A 15,976-nucleotide genomic window follows, 5' to 3' on the forward strand; every position below is an offset into this window, starting at 1 on the left:
TGGCTGATAGGTTTCTACTGTCCAAAAGACCATGTCTCATTTTTTTCTCCTCTGAGTTACTTATTTTCAGACCTCCACTACCAGGTTTCAATGTCTGCAGAGTTATTGTTGCATTTCCTCAAATCCTGCCAGCTCTGGCCACAATATGAAGAAAATACTTCTTCCCAATGTGTATGTTTCAAGGAGTCCAGCATAGTGCACTGATGTTTCAAACTCTCACCCTCACACTGATCTCATTTTGATGTTAAAGTTGAATCTTCGCCCATATTCCATCTCTGGGAAAAGAAAACCTTTCTCACCATTACTGGTACCATGTCTTTTCCTAATGCCAAGCAAGGCTCATGAACACTCACTGGGTTTATTTTTTTTTCTCCCGTAGGATATTTGCGTCTGTTTGGAGGGACTGGGCTCTGCTCAGGGCAAGTGGAAGTGATTTCAAGTCTGGACTCCAGTGTCTGATGTAAACTTCACTTACACTACTGCCCAGGTCATCTGTACAGAGCTGGGATGTGGAAAAGCTGCATCTGTCCTGGGGGACATGCCTTTCAGAAAAGCTAATGACCAGGTCCTGACTGAACAGTTCCAGTGTGAGGGGCATGAACTTGAGCTCTGGCTTTGTCCCAGAGTGCACTGTCCTGGTGGCACTTGTCTCCACAGTAGGGCTGTCCACATTGTCTGTTCAGGTGAGACTCACATCAGCTCTTTGTAAATCTACCCACATGTGCTGTTGGGGCAAGAAAAACAATGTTGTACTCACATCTGTCTTCTTCTACCAGACTACACAGAAGTCAGGCTCATGAACAACCACAGCTCTCCATGTGAGGGACAAGTGCAGATGAAGATTTCTGGAGTCTGGACGCCACTCTGTGCCTCTCACTGGAGCATGGCCAATACCAACGTAGTGTGTCGTCAGTTCAACTGTGGAGATGCCCTCTCCATCACAACAGGAGCATATTTTGAGGGAAGAAGAGATCAGATCTGGAAATACCGATTTCACTGCTCAGGGGATGAGTCCTTTTTGTGGAATTGCCCCATGACTGCCCTGGGGCTTCCTGAATGTTCCTATGGAAACACAGCCTCTGTGATCTGTGCAGGTAAGAGGGAAGTAAGGGCTCACTGGTCCTCAGCTCCTAAATGAAATGTCTCTAAGAGCAAAGTGTGGAAAATCTCAGTTCAAAAGTGAGACATTCTTCACTAAAATAGAGTTCTCTTCATTGTACATTCATTATTTACTTAAGGAAAAAGGAATATTAAAGGGATAGTATATTTTCTTTTACCATTATTAATTATCAAGTGTTCAGGTCTGTCATTCATAGGGTCACTATGAGTTGACTCAATGGTACTTAACAATACCTAGGTCTGTTGACCTAGGTAGTTATGACAGGAGTCACACCTGTGAAAATGCCCTTCCCAAAGCTGGGGAAAGCATGATTGCACACACAAGGAGGATGCAGGGGTCATCTGCTCAGGTCTGCTCTTCTTTTTGTCTGTGTCTTTAGGGACACATCTGGGAGTTCCACGGGAGTTGGGATCTGGGACCTGGGATGTCTAAGCTGAATAAGCCACAAACGGTCCTCCTATGGTGGACCTTTCTATTTAAACACTGGTGAAGGGTGAGTTTCTGTCTGCAAAGATTACACCTTACAAGGTAGTTCTTCCTAAACAAAAGAAAGAGTACATTTCAGGCATAGTATTGTTGCTGAGTTTCAAGTCAATTCAGACTTATAGCGACCCACATAAAATAGTACTGAACTCTGCTTTACCCTGTACCGTCCTCGACATCACTCCTGTGCTTAGAGCCATTGTTGTGGTCACTATATCAGTCCAACTCTACGAGATGTTCCTCTTCCCACCACCTTTTTACTTTACCATGAAGCATGGTGTCCTCCAGGGCCTGGTTAGTCCACTATCTTTGCTTATAAGGAGCACTCTGTCTATTATTTCTTCCAAGGTAGATTTGTTTCTTTCACCCCACCCCACCCCTGCCACCCAGCACTTGGTTTATTCAGTATTCTTTACTAACATCACAAACAATAATCTTACAAGTATTGCCCATTTCTTGTAGTCAGTTTCTCATAAACAGAAATAATCTATGGACAATTGCTTCATTTCATCTCAGTTTTCCCAGTCCCAATAATGAGAGACAAATGGGTCCAAGCAGGAAGGAACACTGCTTTTTTAAAAAAAAAAGAATCAGGAAGGAATTTGTTAACTGAATCAACAGAAGCAGGAGTAGCATCCACTACCTAATTAACATTCCTTCAGAAACTCTATGAACTTTAATAAATGTTGATAGTTGTAGAGGGACTTTAGGCCTTTTGTTCATAGGTTTGCTATGAGTCGTGCTCGACTAGAAGGCAACCAACAACATGTAAAAGTCCCTCACAGTGTCTAATGTAAGCAGTCCCATTACCAAGATAAAAGTAAGCAGCAGGCTCAGCCACACTGTCCCAGTGCCCTTATTCTTTCCATCTCTGCTTTCAGAATCCCTGGCCCTCAGGCTCGTGAGTGAGGACTATGACTGTGCTGGGAGGCTGGAGATCTTCTACAATGGGACGTGGGGCAGTGTCTGCAGAAACTCAATGGAATCCACTACGCTGTCTGTCATCTGCAGACAGTTGGGCTGTGGGGACACTGGGGAGCTCAACTATTCTGCCGGCATCATGACAGTCTCTCAGCCCTTGTGGGTGGATAGAATCCAGTGTCGAAAAAGTGATACCATTCTGTGGCAGTGTCCTTCAGATCCTTGGAACAACAGATCGTGCTCTACAAAAGATGTAGCTCAGATCATTTGTAAAGGTGACTTATTTATCTAAAATTGACACCATCTTCTCTGTGCTTGTTTATGAAGTTTTATGTGTTTAATGGATAATTAGGCAGCTCTGCTGGCTAGTGGTAGGAAGCTACACTGTAATCCCAAATGCATGAGATTCAAATTCACCACTGCTTTACAGGAGAAGTATGGGAAATCTCCTCCTGTGTAATTTACTGCCTCTGAAAACACACTGGAGGGTCAGCTGTGAGTCAGTTCCAACTTGATGGCACACAACAACAACATATGGCTTAAATTTCAAGAGTTGTTGATGATTGTTGTCAAGTTGAGCATGACTCATAGTAACCCCATGAACAAAAGGCCTGAAGCCCTTCCACAACCATCACCATTTATCAAAGTTCACAGAGTTTCCAGAGGCATGTTGTTTAGGAAATTTCAGAGTAGCTGTAAAATGTATCTCTCCATACTTTCTGTTGTTAGTTGCCATATTGCATAGTTGCATATTGCATAACTATTGCTCTATAAAAAATGCAAAATCTTGAACTTTTCATCCTAATCTAGGGAGCTCTCATAGCGTAGCTTGTACGGAGTTGCATCAGTAAATCAAAGATCAACCTCTGGCAATTCTAATCAACCATACATAACCTCTGAGGAAGAAAGATGGAAAATTTCCTTCCATATGATTTACAACCTTAGAAATCCACTGAGTGGTCAGCAAAGAATCAGTTCTGATTCAAAAGCAATAAGTTTTCCAGTTTTATCTGAAATTTTTAAAAAAGGAATTGAAGTCTGAGAAAACTTTCAATCAAACACCTGGAGGACTGAATCATGCACATTAATTTCTTGAACTTATACTGTGATGGGCACTTAAATTCTGTTCACTGGAACTTTTACCTTAAATAATGAAGACTGGAGAAAAACCTTAACTTGAAATGAGGATTTATTACACTTTATACTAAGTTCTTATGTTGTTATTGTTGTTCTTAAATGCTGTTAAGGTAGGCAACTCATAGCGACCCCTTGAACTTACTTCATTTCTCCAAGCTGATAGTTTTAGAGGCAAGTTGTTTCAGAAGTGGATACCACTCCTGCTTCCAAGCTTGTTTTAATTGGGGAGCTCCACCAAACACTGTCCACCATGGGTGACCAATATCGCATTTGACACATCAGGGTCACAGTGCTCAGCATCACAGCAACCGAGAGTTACTTCTGTACAGCACATACACAGAACAATAATATACCACCTATCCCTCCTCAAAACGTGAGACGCCTTCACAACTTCCAGCATAAAACCCAAGTTCTTACACATAGAAAAATAATTCTTTTCAGAGAATGCCTGAAAATTAAGGAGGAAAAGTCATTATTTAATTGAGGAAATTAATGTTAACAGAGATTTAATGATACTCAATTCTCTTTGCTAATAAGTGCCAAAACTGGATATCAATGTGCCCAACTACAAACATTATGCTTCTGATCTGTGATGCATTTTGTGATAGTCACACTTTCTAAATCTGGTGGTAAGTATACAAACCTTTGTTAAACATCAATTATTTGCAAGATTCTGTTACAAGTGTGAGATTAGAATGCAGGGGAGATATATGTATAAATCTTTGGGCTATTTCAACTTCATAATAAAGAAAGAATGTTATGTTCTCTCAAAAGGATAATTATCAAACATTAATTAGTGTGGAATGAATGAATGAATTTAAAATTAGACAATGAATTAGAATTGTGGAAAGAATGAATGTTTAAGCAAAATCTTAAAATATGTGGTGGTGGTGTTTTTGTTGCTGTTGTCAGTTGCCATCAAGTTTTCTAAAACTCATATTCACAACAGTCCAAAGGCTTGCTCTATTCTCTACTACCCTCACAATCTCCGCCATGCTAAAGCCCATTGTTTTAATCCTTGTGTCATCAATCTCACTGGTGTCATCCCTTCTTTTGCTGACCTCTTGCTTCTTCATAAATTTCTTTTACCAAGGACTAGGGCCTCTTGATAATATGTCCAAAGATGTGAGATGCGTTTTCACCATCTTTGCCTTTAAGCGCCTGACTATACTTACGCTACAATACACTAATTCACTCTTTTGGCAGTTCATGAGATATTAATACTATTCATCAACACCACAATTTAAAAGCATTGATTCTTTAGTTTTTCTTATTAGTTGTCTAATTTTCCTTATTTGTTGTCTAATTTTCATATGATCATGGAACAATTGAAAATATCATGGTTTATATCAGGCATACCTTAAACTTTAAACTGATATCCTTGCTCTTTAGCACTTTAAAGAGGTCCTTTTTTATTTTATTTTTTTTACACTGGTCTATATACAAAATTCATAATGTTTGTATACATAGTTTTTTACACTGGATCTTTCCCCTTTCCTTTATTAAAGAGGTTTTGGACAGCAGATTTTTCCCTCTGTAACACATTTTTTTTTTATTTTTTTTTTTACTGCTGCTGCCATATATGTTTTGTGTATCCCAGAAAAATTAAACAGTGACAATTTTTCTCCCTCTATAATGATGTTGCTTTTTGGTCCACTGGTAAGGATTTTTGTTTCCTTGAAGTTAAGGTGTCATGCTTGTTGTAGCATATGATCTTGCATAAGTACTTTAAGTCTTCTTCACTTTTGGTGAGCAAGGTTATGTCATCTGCATAAAGTGGGTTGTTGATAAGTCTTCTTCCATTCCTGATACCACATTTGTCTTCATGTAGTACAACTAATCAAATATTTTGCTCAGCACACAGACTGAATGGTATGGAGAAAGGACATAACTCTTGTACATGTCTTTCCTCATTGTAAACCATATATTATACCCTTATTTGAGTTGTGGTGTTCAAAAAGAGTACTGAATATCCATCCCATGGACTGCCAAAAGAACAAACAAATACATCTTGGAGAAAGTGCAACCAGGGTGCTCTTTAAAGGAAAGGATGGCAAAGTTCCATCCCAGAAACTTTCGGACTGTTGTTAGGAGGGGCAATTCTTTTGAAAAAGACACCATGATACAAAAGCTGAGGGTCAGCAAAAAATAGGAAGACCTTATTGAGACAGGTTGACACAGTGAGTATAGCAATAGTTTCAAGCACATCACAGATGATAAGGATAGTACAAGATAAGACAAGGTTCAGATTCATTGTTTATAGGGATCCTTTGAGGCTTACTCAATTTGACTGCACCTAACAACAACAACATTCTGTTTAAATATCTGCTTTGAATATGTACAGTTTTGCATAAATATAAAAGTGTTATGTAATTACCATTTATCTCAGTGTTTAAGTAAGTATCTTTGTGGTATTCTTTTCTCTCAGATAAAATTCATCTGACATCAGTAATGGTATCTCTAGTTCTACAGCTTGAATTTTTCATCATTTCCTGTTAATGTACTTCTCCATATCTTTTTTAATAATCTTCACTAAAGTTGACCTTCCATCAAGTTTTCTGAGCCTATGAATTCCACAGAAGGAGATTGATAGTCTTTCTCCCTGGGGGCAGCTGGTGAATTCAAGCCATCTGGTTTTGGTTGCCAGTGCAGCTTCTCACCAGCTAGGCTACCAGAGCTCCCTATTAATGAGGACAGTTATGACAAATCCTGTAGCCAAATAAACTCAGTTGTAGGCCCTTAAAATGTCTTATCTAAGGAATAATAATGCAGCAACAACAACAACAAAAAATGGAACAAATAAGTAAGTCAGGAAATTGTTGGCAGGCCTTTGTATTTAAAATTTGGTTGAGCCCTGACCAAGTCTCCAGTTTAGAGGCTCATATGTGAAACAGTTGGATTCTGGAGGGCAGGTTCTCTTGTTTGGGTTTAAAATAAGGTATAAACTGTTGTTTGGTTTGGTTTTTTTATTTCATTTACAAACTTATATGAACTGATTGGTTGCCTAGATTTACTGGATTTAACTAACAATCACCTGTGTATTGGAAGCCTCTTGTTTAAGTCAATTAGGACCTGGTAAGGGGGAATTTGTATTTAAAAGTCTGTTGGGTCCTCAGCCCTTGGGCCTGGTGTTTAATTGTATTTGGGAAGAACATTCTTCTAAGTGATACAGCACTGGTCTGTCAGTTTCCTGTACTGAGGTAACTTGGGCTTGCTGGGATACTGAACACTGCGCCTCTGGTGTGTCAAATGCCAAAGTTACCCATGATGGACAGTATTTACTGGTGCTCTCAGATTAAGGCAGGCTTGGAAGCAGGATTATCATCCACTTCCTAAACAACACGCTTTTGGAAACCCTACGGAAATTATAGAAAAATGATAATTATAGAACATAATTCAGATCTTTTGTTCATAGAATCACTATGAGTCATATTCAGCTCAATGTCACTTAACAACAACAAAGTTTTACTTGCACAGAATATTAAATTTAATGTTTGAAAATGTCCACACTTCGTTGACTCAAAATATATGTATCTGTTGCAGTTGGTTGATCTATTAGCTTCCATCCACATTTATTGGCCTCAAGTAATAATAGCATCAAGGACTGCATCTACTTGCCAGGAGAACTCTGGTGGCATAGTCTGTAGGTGTAAGGTTCCTGAGGAAGGACAGAACCCAGTGCAGGCGAGAAAGATAGTTTATTGAGGAGAAACTGCTGGGCTGGGTCTCAAGACTCCACTAAAGATTAGAGAGGGATTTTATAGTTTTTTACAAGAGATTTGGGGAAAGGATACATACTGATGCTTCCTTCAAGATAGGGAAGTGGGTTGGGGTCTCAAAATAACTATTCCTGGGAAAATGGGGGGTAAGGTAGTTTCACATAAAAAGTACAACTGATGTTTCCAGTTACTGGATTCTCTCAGTAGCCATTCTGGGAGAGGAAGCAAAGGGCTCTGTAGTCCTAATAGTAGGGAGTTGTGCAGCTAACCAAAAGGCGATGTCTCTTTAGTGATTCAAATCCACTAGGGGCTCCAAGGAAGGAAACTGGGTAATGTATTCCTATGAAATTTAAAGCCTCACTAAACCCACTAGTAGGTAACCTATGAGTTCTTTCCAATTCATAACAAAGAGGATGAGTTTAGTTTTCATTTTTATCAACGCCTTCAGTGTAACTTGAATTTCTTCCCTCAGTACCATTGGTTCTTAATCTGTTTTTCTTCCTGAAATGGTTGTGTGTCAACCAATTTTTTTTTCTGTACTTAATGTTTGCCTTTTTTGTTATTATACTAGTTTATTTACAAAATTTGAATACATTTTTTTCCAGAACAGATTCTTCCAATTTCCCTCACATATCAAATTGTACAACTCCATGATTAATCCCCCCCCCATCCTGCACATCCTTATTCTTCTGCTTCCACCCTCATCCTCTCCCATGGATCCTTATACTCATTCTGCAATAATGGTTTTATACAATATTTGTCCTTGTGGGACTGAGTTAGTTCACTCAGCATATTGCTCTACATTCCATCCCAAGTTAAATAATAATTTACAAAATCATTGCTACTGTATGCTGCATAGTATCCCATTGTGTGAATGTACCATAATGTCTCAATCCATTCATTTGTGAATGGACATTTGGACTGTTTCCATGTTCTTGCAATAGTGAATAACCCTGCTATGAACATTGGTACAAGTCTCCCTTTGTGCCTAAGTTCTCATTTTCTCAGGGTATATTCTAAGTAGTGGAATAGCTGAGTCATATGGAATTTCTATGCTCAGCTTTTGAGGAAGTGTCAAACTTTCCTCCAGAAGAGTTGCACCATTTTACAATCCCACCAACAATGTATAAGAATTCTTTTCACAGCACATCCTCTCCAACATTTATTACTTGCTGCCCTGTTAAATTTTGCCACTGCTACTGGAGTGAGATGGTACCACATCGTGGTTTTTATTTGTATTTCTCTTATTGTCAGTGATTTAGAGCATTTCTTCATGTGTCTGCTTTTTGCCATTCAGATATCTTACTCTGTGAAAATTCTTTCCATGTCTTTTGCCCACTTTGTAATTTGATTATCAGTCTTTTTCTTGTGGAGGCCCAGGAATATTCTGTAAACTTTCATCATGAGACTCTTATCGGAGAACCAATTCCTTTTGTTACAGCAACTCTGTGAATTTTTTTCCATCTTCTTTAAATACTCCTTGTATCGTTTACTAGTTTGAACAGAGAATCTTTTAGTATTGCGGTCTTTGCAGATTTTGTTATAATACTTCGCTTTTAATTTTTTGAACAACCATGTAAAAGTTTTCTGTTACACTTTCCAATGAGAGTAACTCTGCTATCCCAAAGATGGTGACTCTCCAACAAGAAGACTCTTACAAAATCTTTCTTGTATGTGTATGAATTAAGTATGCCATCACTGACAGCACTGTGTTTCAGAATAGATCCTGAAATGCTGTTTTTGACAATGAATGCAACACCATTATTTTTCTGTACATCATTCTTGGCATAGAATGTTTCTATAATTCAAAATTCTGTGAATTTTGTGGTTTAGAATGATCAATATCAGTTCATCTCAGCTCTCAATGTCTGAGATGTCAATCTTTATACATTTGTTTCATTTTTACTAATATTCAATTTTCCTAGATTTGTACTACATCCATTCCATATTCCAGTCATTAATAGATATTTTTGGAAGCAGGAGTGGCATCCACTTGCTAAACAACATGCTTTTAGAAACTCTATGAAATTTGATAAATATTGATAGTTGTAGAGGGGCTTCAGGCCTTTTGTTCATAGAGTCACTATGAGCCGTGCTTGATTCAAAGGCAATCAACAAGAACAATAGACATTAACATCTGTTTCTCTTTATTTTCAGTCTAGCCATATCAGCAAGTGAAGGCCCTTCATTGAGTAAAAGTCTTATTCCATCACAATATTAAGGCAAACTTTACTTTGAGTCTCTGGAACTCTTCTCCAGACACAGTGTGCCTTCAGACTCGAGGAGCACTATAGCACTATAACCACAAAGTTACTAAGTTATTCATAGGGTTTTTGAGGGCCTGCTATTTCAGAAGTGGATGAACAGTCCTGCTTCTCAGTCTATTTTAATTTGGAAACTCTGCTGAAACGTACTCACCATAGGTGACCCTGCTACTGTTTGAAATAACACTGGCATAATTTCCAATATAACAGCAAAAAAGGATGAGTAGTGGGCACAAAAGTTTATTTTAGTCATTGACAGAGCAAATGACAAGGTTGTGGAATAAGTAAGAAAAGTATGGCCTGTTTGATAAACTGGAGAAAGTACAAGGTAAACAGAAGAAGGAGAATTATGGGAGAGACAAGGCTTTATGACCTGAAGTGAAGGAGCTCGAGAGTTTCCTAGATTATGCTCTTGCTGAACAGATCGAGGATATGGTCTCCTCATAAATTCTAAGTTTAAAAGACTCCTCAAAACTCTATGAAAGTCCCTCAGGATAATACTCTTGGGCCTCTCATCTTTACCTCAGTCCTTAGTAGAACCCAAAACTCCACTCATCCTTCAATATCTTCATTTTCATTATGTTTTCATAATCTAGAAATCTGGTCCAATCTTGTACCTTTTTCCTTACCCTACTATAATAATCTCTGATACCCCTTTATAAGGCACATGGTTGTATGGGAGTATATAAAAAGAACGTATCAATTGTGAGACTATCAAAAAGTCATTGTCATGTGCCATCTAGTTGACTATAATTCACAGCTGTTCTTTGAACAACACACCTGAACCTTAATCTATCCTGTGCCATCCTTATCATCTCCAACAAACTCAAACCCGTTGTTACAGGCACTGTGTCAATTCATCTTGTTGAGACTCTTCCTCTCTTTTGCTGACATTCCACCCACACCCTCCTGCCTCCATCAGCATTGCCTTTTCCAAAGACTAACCCCTCCTGACAATCTGTCTAAAGTAGCAAGTAATGTTCTAACAACTAATATACTTTCTATTTGCTTTCTGTGGAATATGGTATTTTCTTTTCAACTTTATATTCTAGATATTGCTAATTAATGTATTTCTATTAATGTATTTAATGTATGATGTAGTAATTATGGTATTTAAATTTTGGGGTTTTTTTCTTCTGTGCATTATTTAGTGTAAACATATATATATGTGTTTGTGTGTATGTATGTATATATATGTGTGTTGTGTGTATAGATAGATGATAGAGATAGAGAGATAGATAGATAGAGAGATTGTCTTTGCCGAATCTGTGTAGAGGCAGTCGTCAGAACAGAGCAGGGAAACACTGCATGGTTCAAAATTGGGAAAGGTGTATGCCAGGGATGTGTCTTATCTCCATACCTTTTCAACCTGTATGCAGAACAGATTATCCAGGAGGCTGGGCTCTATGAGGAGAGGTGTGGCATCAGGATTGGTGGAAGATCTATCAACAATCTATGTTATGCAGATGACGCAGCCCTACTTGCTGAAACTGAGGAGGACCTAAAGCACTTGCTGTAGAGGGTCAAGGACTGCAGCCTCCAATATGGATTGAGGCTCAATGCCAAGAAGACAAAGATTCTCACTACTGGACAAATTGGTAGCATCAGGATGGATGGTGAAGAAATTGAGATTGTTAACAACTTTAGTCTGCTTGGCTCCATGGTCAATACTCTTGACACCAGCAGCCATGAAATCAAAAAACGTATTGTGATGGGAAAGTCTGCTGTTAGGGACCTCTCCAGGGTCCTGAAGAGCAATGGTTTCTCTCTGGAAACTAAGGTGCATATGATACAGGCCATAGTCTTTGCAATCACTTGTTATGCATCAGCGAGTTGGACAATGACTAGGGAGGATAAAAGGAGAATTGATGCCTTTGAACTGTGGTGCTGGAGAAGAGTATTGAGGGTACCATGGACTGCCAAGAAAACAAACAGATTCATCCTGGAAAGGGTTAAACCAGGCTGCTCCTTGGAGGCAAGGATTCTGAGGCTTCGTCTGACATACTTTGGACATGTTGTAAGGAGGGACATGTCCTTTGATATGGATATCATGCTTGGTAGGGTGGAGGGACAGCACAGGAGGGGAAGGCCCTCTATGAGGTGGATTGATTCAGTGACTGGGGTAATCAGGATGGGAGTGTCAGAGACAGTGTGATTGGCACAGGACAGAGCAGGCTTTAAGGCTGTTGTACATAGGGTCACTATGAGTCACAAGTGACTTGATGGCACAAAACAGCAACAACGTGTGTAGTTTTCTCCGTGTGTGTGTGTGTGTGTGTGTGTGTGTGTGTGTGTGTAATTAATATTTTAGCAGACATTTTATCTTTTTTTGACATATCTGCATATCACTAATACTCTTGCTTTAAAAATATTTTTAAATCCTCCTTATGTTATTTCTTCTGTCTCTCTACAAGCACAATTTTCATTTGTTTTCCTGTTGGAAATATGTTGCTTAAAAAAGGAAAATAACACTTGGGGGGGGTTCCTATTCTTAAATTACATAGTTTATAAATGAGATATAAATCTTTCCTTCAATGGCTTCCACAATTTAATTTTCTACATTCCAGAATAATGTTTCCATTAGTCAACAACATTTAATTAAAAACTCCAACTTCTACACATTGCATTTATTTCATTCCTCTTATTAATTTACAGAATAATTAAAAGACCTAGTTGATCACAAGGAAATTATTATCACAGTTCAGTAGTGGGGAAGAAAATAGAAACCATTGCAATTACAGTAGCTTTTCATCCTTTATCTATCTTCTTAGCAAATAAATATTTTTTTACTCTCCTAATGTGATTCAAGTATTATAGAAATTAAACAATACATAAGACAACCAAAATTCTCTAACTTGTGCTGTTGATTTACAACACTAAAATATAATAGACATGAATTAAAGAGAATTTGTATGAATGATTATATACACAGTAATATAAATATGTTAAAAAATTAAGAAACAAATGAAAACATGTTTTGAACATAGATAAACACAATATTAGTATTTTCAGGGACCTGTCCCATAAAATCTCCTTATTTCTGAGAAAATTAAAATACTAGTTCAGGAAACATGTGTATTTACAATGAATGTGTGTCCATATTAAGTTAAGGTTCTCATTAATATCCTAAGATAACCCTGGAATTACTTCACCAAAATCCCGTAAGACTAAATTCGGAAGACATTTGACAGGCTCAAGGTAACTTTTGGATCAGGTTAATTTTGAGGTTGAAGATCTATCTAGTTTTATCATGTTTCAAAGAACTATGGAAGGAAATGGGATTAGAAATTATACTGCTTTGTTATTCTTTCTAAAATCATAAGGGCTTTTGTCTTCTTAGAATTTAGATTACGCCCAACTCCTCTCTCCCTGACTGAGATCCTGTTTATCATCTTGGGGACTATCCTTTTTCTTGCCGTTATCATCCTGGGAACTAAGATTCATAAATGGAGAATGGAGAGAAAAGGTGAGACTTATTAATGCCAAATAAACTGAAAGTATAAGGAAAGAATAATGGACAAGTCATAATATTGAGAAAAATACCCAAGTTCATCTTTGTCTTCATCATCTAACAAAACTCTACTTTTAGTAAGATAGAGTGCAATGTTTGTATAATTGATTTCCTGGTCCTGAATTTGGAACGGAGACTTTAGATGTATAGACATTTTCTTGTGTGAACATTTTCTATAGAGACTGAGTATGAGGTGAAGATCAGAACCAGGAAACAGTTCTAGTACAAGACGGCACAGCCCACATTGTTTCTCCAAGGGTGAACACTGGGGAAAATGCATGGCTTTGTCGATGAGTAGGAGGAATATATGTAACGATGGTCTCTAAACTCATACTCTGATGTTATTTCCCCAGCCTTATCCAGTTATAAAGATGCTCTCGATAAGACAATATATGAAGATATTGATTACAATGCATATGAAGATATTGATTACATTGTAAAGCCAGAGAAGGAGGATCTTTTGGACAGCTCAGGTATACATCCTATGTCCTCCCCCTCTGGTCCTTGATTGATTTTGGTTTGAGGTATCCTCAACAAGCACAGACTTTACCATGAATGCATCCTGAAATGATAATATCTTTCTCTTTCAAAGACCTCAAAGACTTCTCTCTACTAGTAGTATTCAAGATTTCTTCTGAATGTGATCCTTCTACTTTGGGAAAGTTTTGCACTTTGGGTTATTTTTCTCCATGTCAGAAAACCAGTCAGTGAATAAGCTTCCATGTTTCATAGAGCACAAGAGAAAGATGAAGCCTGTCCTTGGACTGTGGGAATGTGGAAAATAAATCCTTTTAAGAAGAATATTCCTCTAGAATTAAGATAAGGAGGGTGTCTTCTCTACAAATATCAACAACTTCTCTCTCTTACACTCTCTCTCTTACACGTTCTCTCTCGCTCTATCCCCCTCCCCCCATTCTTTAATTCTTTTATCTCAGAAAGGAAAAGAACAAGCTTAACTCTTAGTATTCATAGTTCTTTCTACTCAGGCACAGGGATGCATGTTCTGTATTCATAGAGGGTCAAAGGCTATGTTTTTAAAAATAACATTCAAAACAAATAATTGCAAAGTTTCTTAGGATGAAGAACAATGGGAAATATGACAATGATTTATTATTTTTACTATTTTGTGTTTATATGTATATTAAGAAAAAATAAGATTTTATTTTGAAAAGCACTAGCATAAATATAGTGGAGAATGTTGTACTCATAAATGATACAGGCTTATGATTTGCATGAGGCCAAAGAGGGAGATTGATATAATACAGTGCTTAAGTACTAGGCTATGAACCAAAAGATTTGAACACCAAAATCTATTGAAAACCACAGAAGTCTTAAAGATAAAAGATGTGGTAATCTGTTCCCATTAGAAATCAGTCAAGAAATCCTATAGAGAGTTGGCCCTTTTTTCTTTTCTTTTTATTGTAATGTGATTGAAAATTTAAAAGGCTAATTAGTTTCATATTTAACAATTCGTATGCATTATTTTTATGATAAAATACACACAATGTAACTTGCACTCTTCACACTTCTTATTTTTGATTCTTTTCTCTTTTATCCTTTTCCCCTGCCCTCACCAGCCTTCTGAGCATCTTCAGGCATATTTTGCTCTTGATATCCTAATGTTCTAGAGAGTGAGAGCCTCTATGACTACCTGATAAAACTGTCTATTGTTTGGCTGAAAGTTGAGCCACAGGGGTGAGGTTTTGTAGAGTTACTAGTGGTATCATCTCGGATGTTCCACCACGCTCCATCAGGCCAGTAAACCTAGCCATTTTTATTTTTTTTTTTCTCTTGTCTCACATTTTTCTCTCACACAAACCAGGTCCTCCTTCTTTATCCCTTTAGGGTGTTCAGCAATAGCACCAGGCTCCACCTAGTTCTCCTGAACTCACGAAGGTTGTGATTCATGTGGCCCAATAGTACTTGTTGTTAGGTGCCATAGAGTCAAATATGACTCAGCAACTCTGAACAACAGATCTGAATTTTCTTATCCTGTGTCATCTTCACACTTCCTAGACACACTAGAACCCATTGCATCAGTAACCATGTCAATCCACTTGATCAAGGGTCTTCCTCTCCTTTGCAGACCATTCACCCTTTGAAACATCATATCCTTTTCAAAGGAACAGCCCCTGCTAGCAACATGCCCAAAATATGTGAGGCTAAGCCTCATCACTCTTTCCTCCAAAGAGAACTCAAGTTGCACTCTCTCCAAGACATATTTCTTTGTTCTTTTGACCTTCCATGGGATATTCAGTGCTCTTCCTTAACACCACAGCTCAAAGGCATCAATGCTTTTTCTGTCATCCTTATTCATTGTCCAACTCTCAGATGCATAGCAATTGTTCAGAAAGACCAGGGCCTGAATCAGACACACCTTAGTCCTCAAACTGACATTATTACTCCTCAATACTTTGGTTAGGTCTCTAACTACAGACTACCCCAGTGCAGTATGTCTCCTTATTTCCTGATTGCTGGTACCAAGCATGTTAATTGAGGATCCAAGTATGATAAAGTTGTTGAAAGTTTCAATCTGTTCTCCATATATCATGATGTTGCCTATAGTTCCAGTGGTAAGAATCTTTGTTTTCTTGACATTGAAATGCAATCCATACTGAAAGTTGAACTTGCATTACCTGTTCTTCTTCAAATCCTCTTCACTTTCAGCAAGCAAGGCTGTGTCATCTGCATAACTCAGGTTTACTGATGAGTCTCCCTCTGCTCCTGCTGTCACATTCCTCTTCATCATAGATTCCAGCTTCTTGAATAATTTTCTCACCATTCATTGACTATGCAAAGACTTTTGACTGTGTGGATCACC

At 38.0% G+C, this 15,976-nt stretch overlaps 1 protein-coding gene across 1 annotated transcript in view; it reads left to right on the top strand.

Moving 5' to 3' along the window:
• LOC102863260 overlaps positions 1–15,976 on the top strand; it is a 475,179-nt gene that overhangs the window by 325,355 nt on the left and 133,848 nt on the right. The window contains exons 24-28 of the mRNA XM_006891348.1: positions 488–683; positions 777–1,094; positions 2,485–2,712; positions 12,985–13,110; positions 13,509–13,628. Coding sequence (XP_006891410.1) covers positions 488–683; positions 777–1,094; positions 2,485–2,712; positions 12,985–13,110; positions 13,509–13,628 — 988 coding nt within the window. The remainder of the gene's footprint in view (positions 1–487; positions 684–776; positions 1,095–2,484; positions 2,713–12,984; positions 13,111–13,508; positions 13,629–15,976) is intronic.

Source organism: Elephantulus edwardii, unplaced genomic scaffold (assembly GCF_000299155.1).
Source record: "Elephantulus edwardii isolate Elephantulus edwardi_28Jun2011 unplaced genomic scaffold, EleEdw1.0 scaffold00096, whole genome shotgun sequence".
Taxonomy (NCBI): domain Eukaryota; kingdom Metazoa; phylum Chordata; class Mammalia; order Macroscelidea; family Macroscelididae; genus Elephantulus; species Elephantulus edwardii.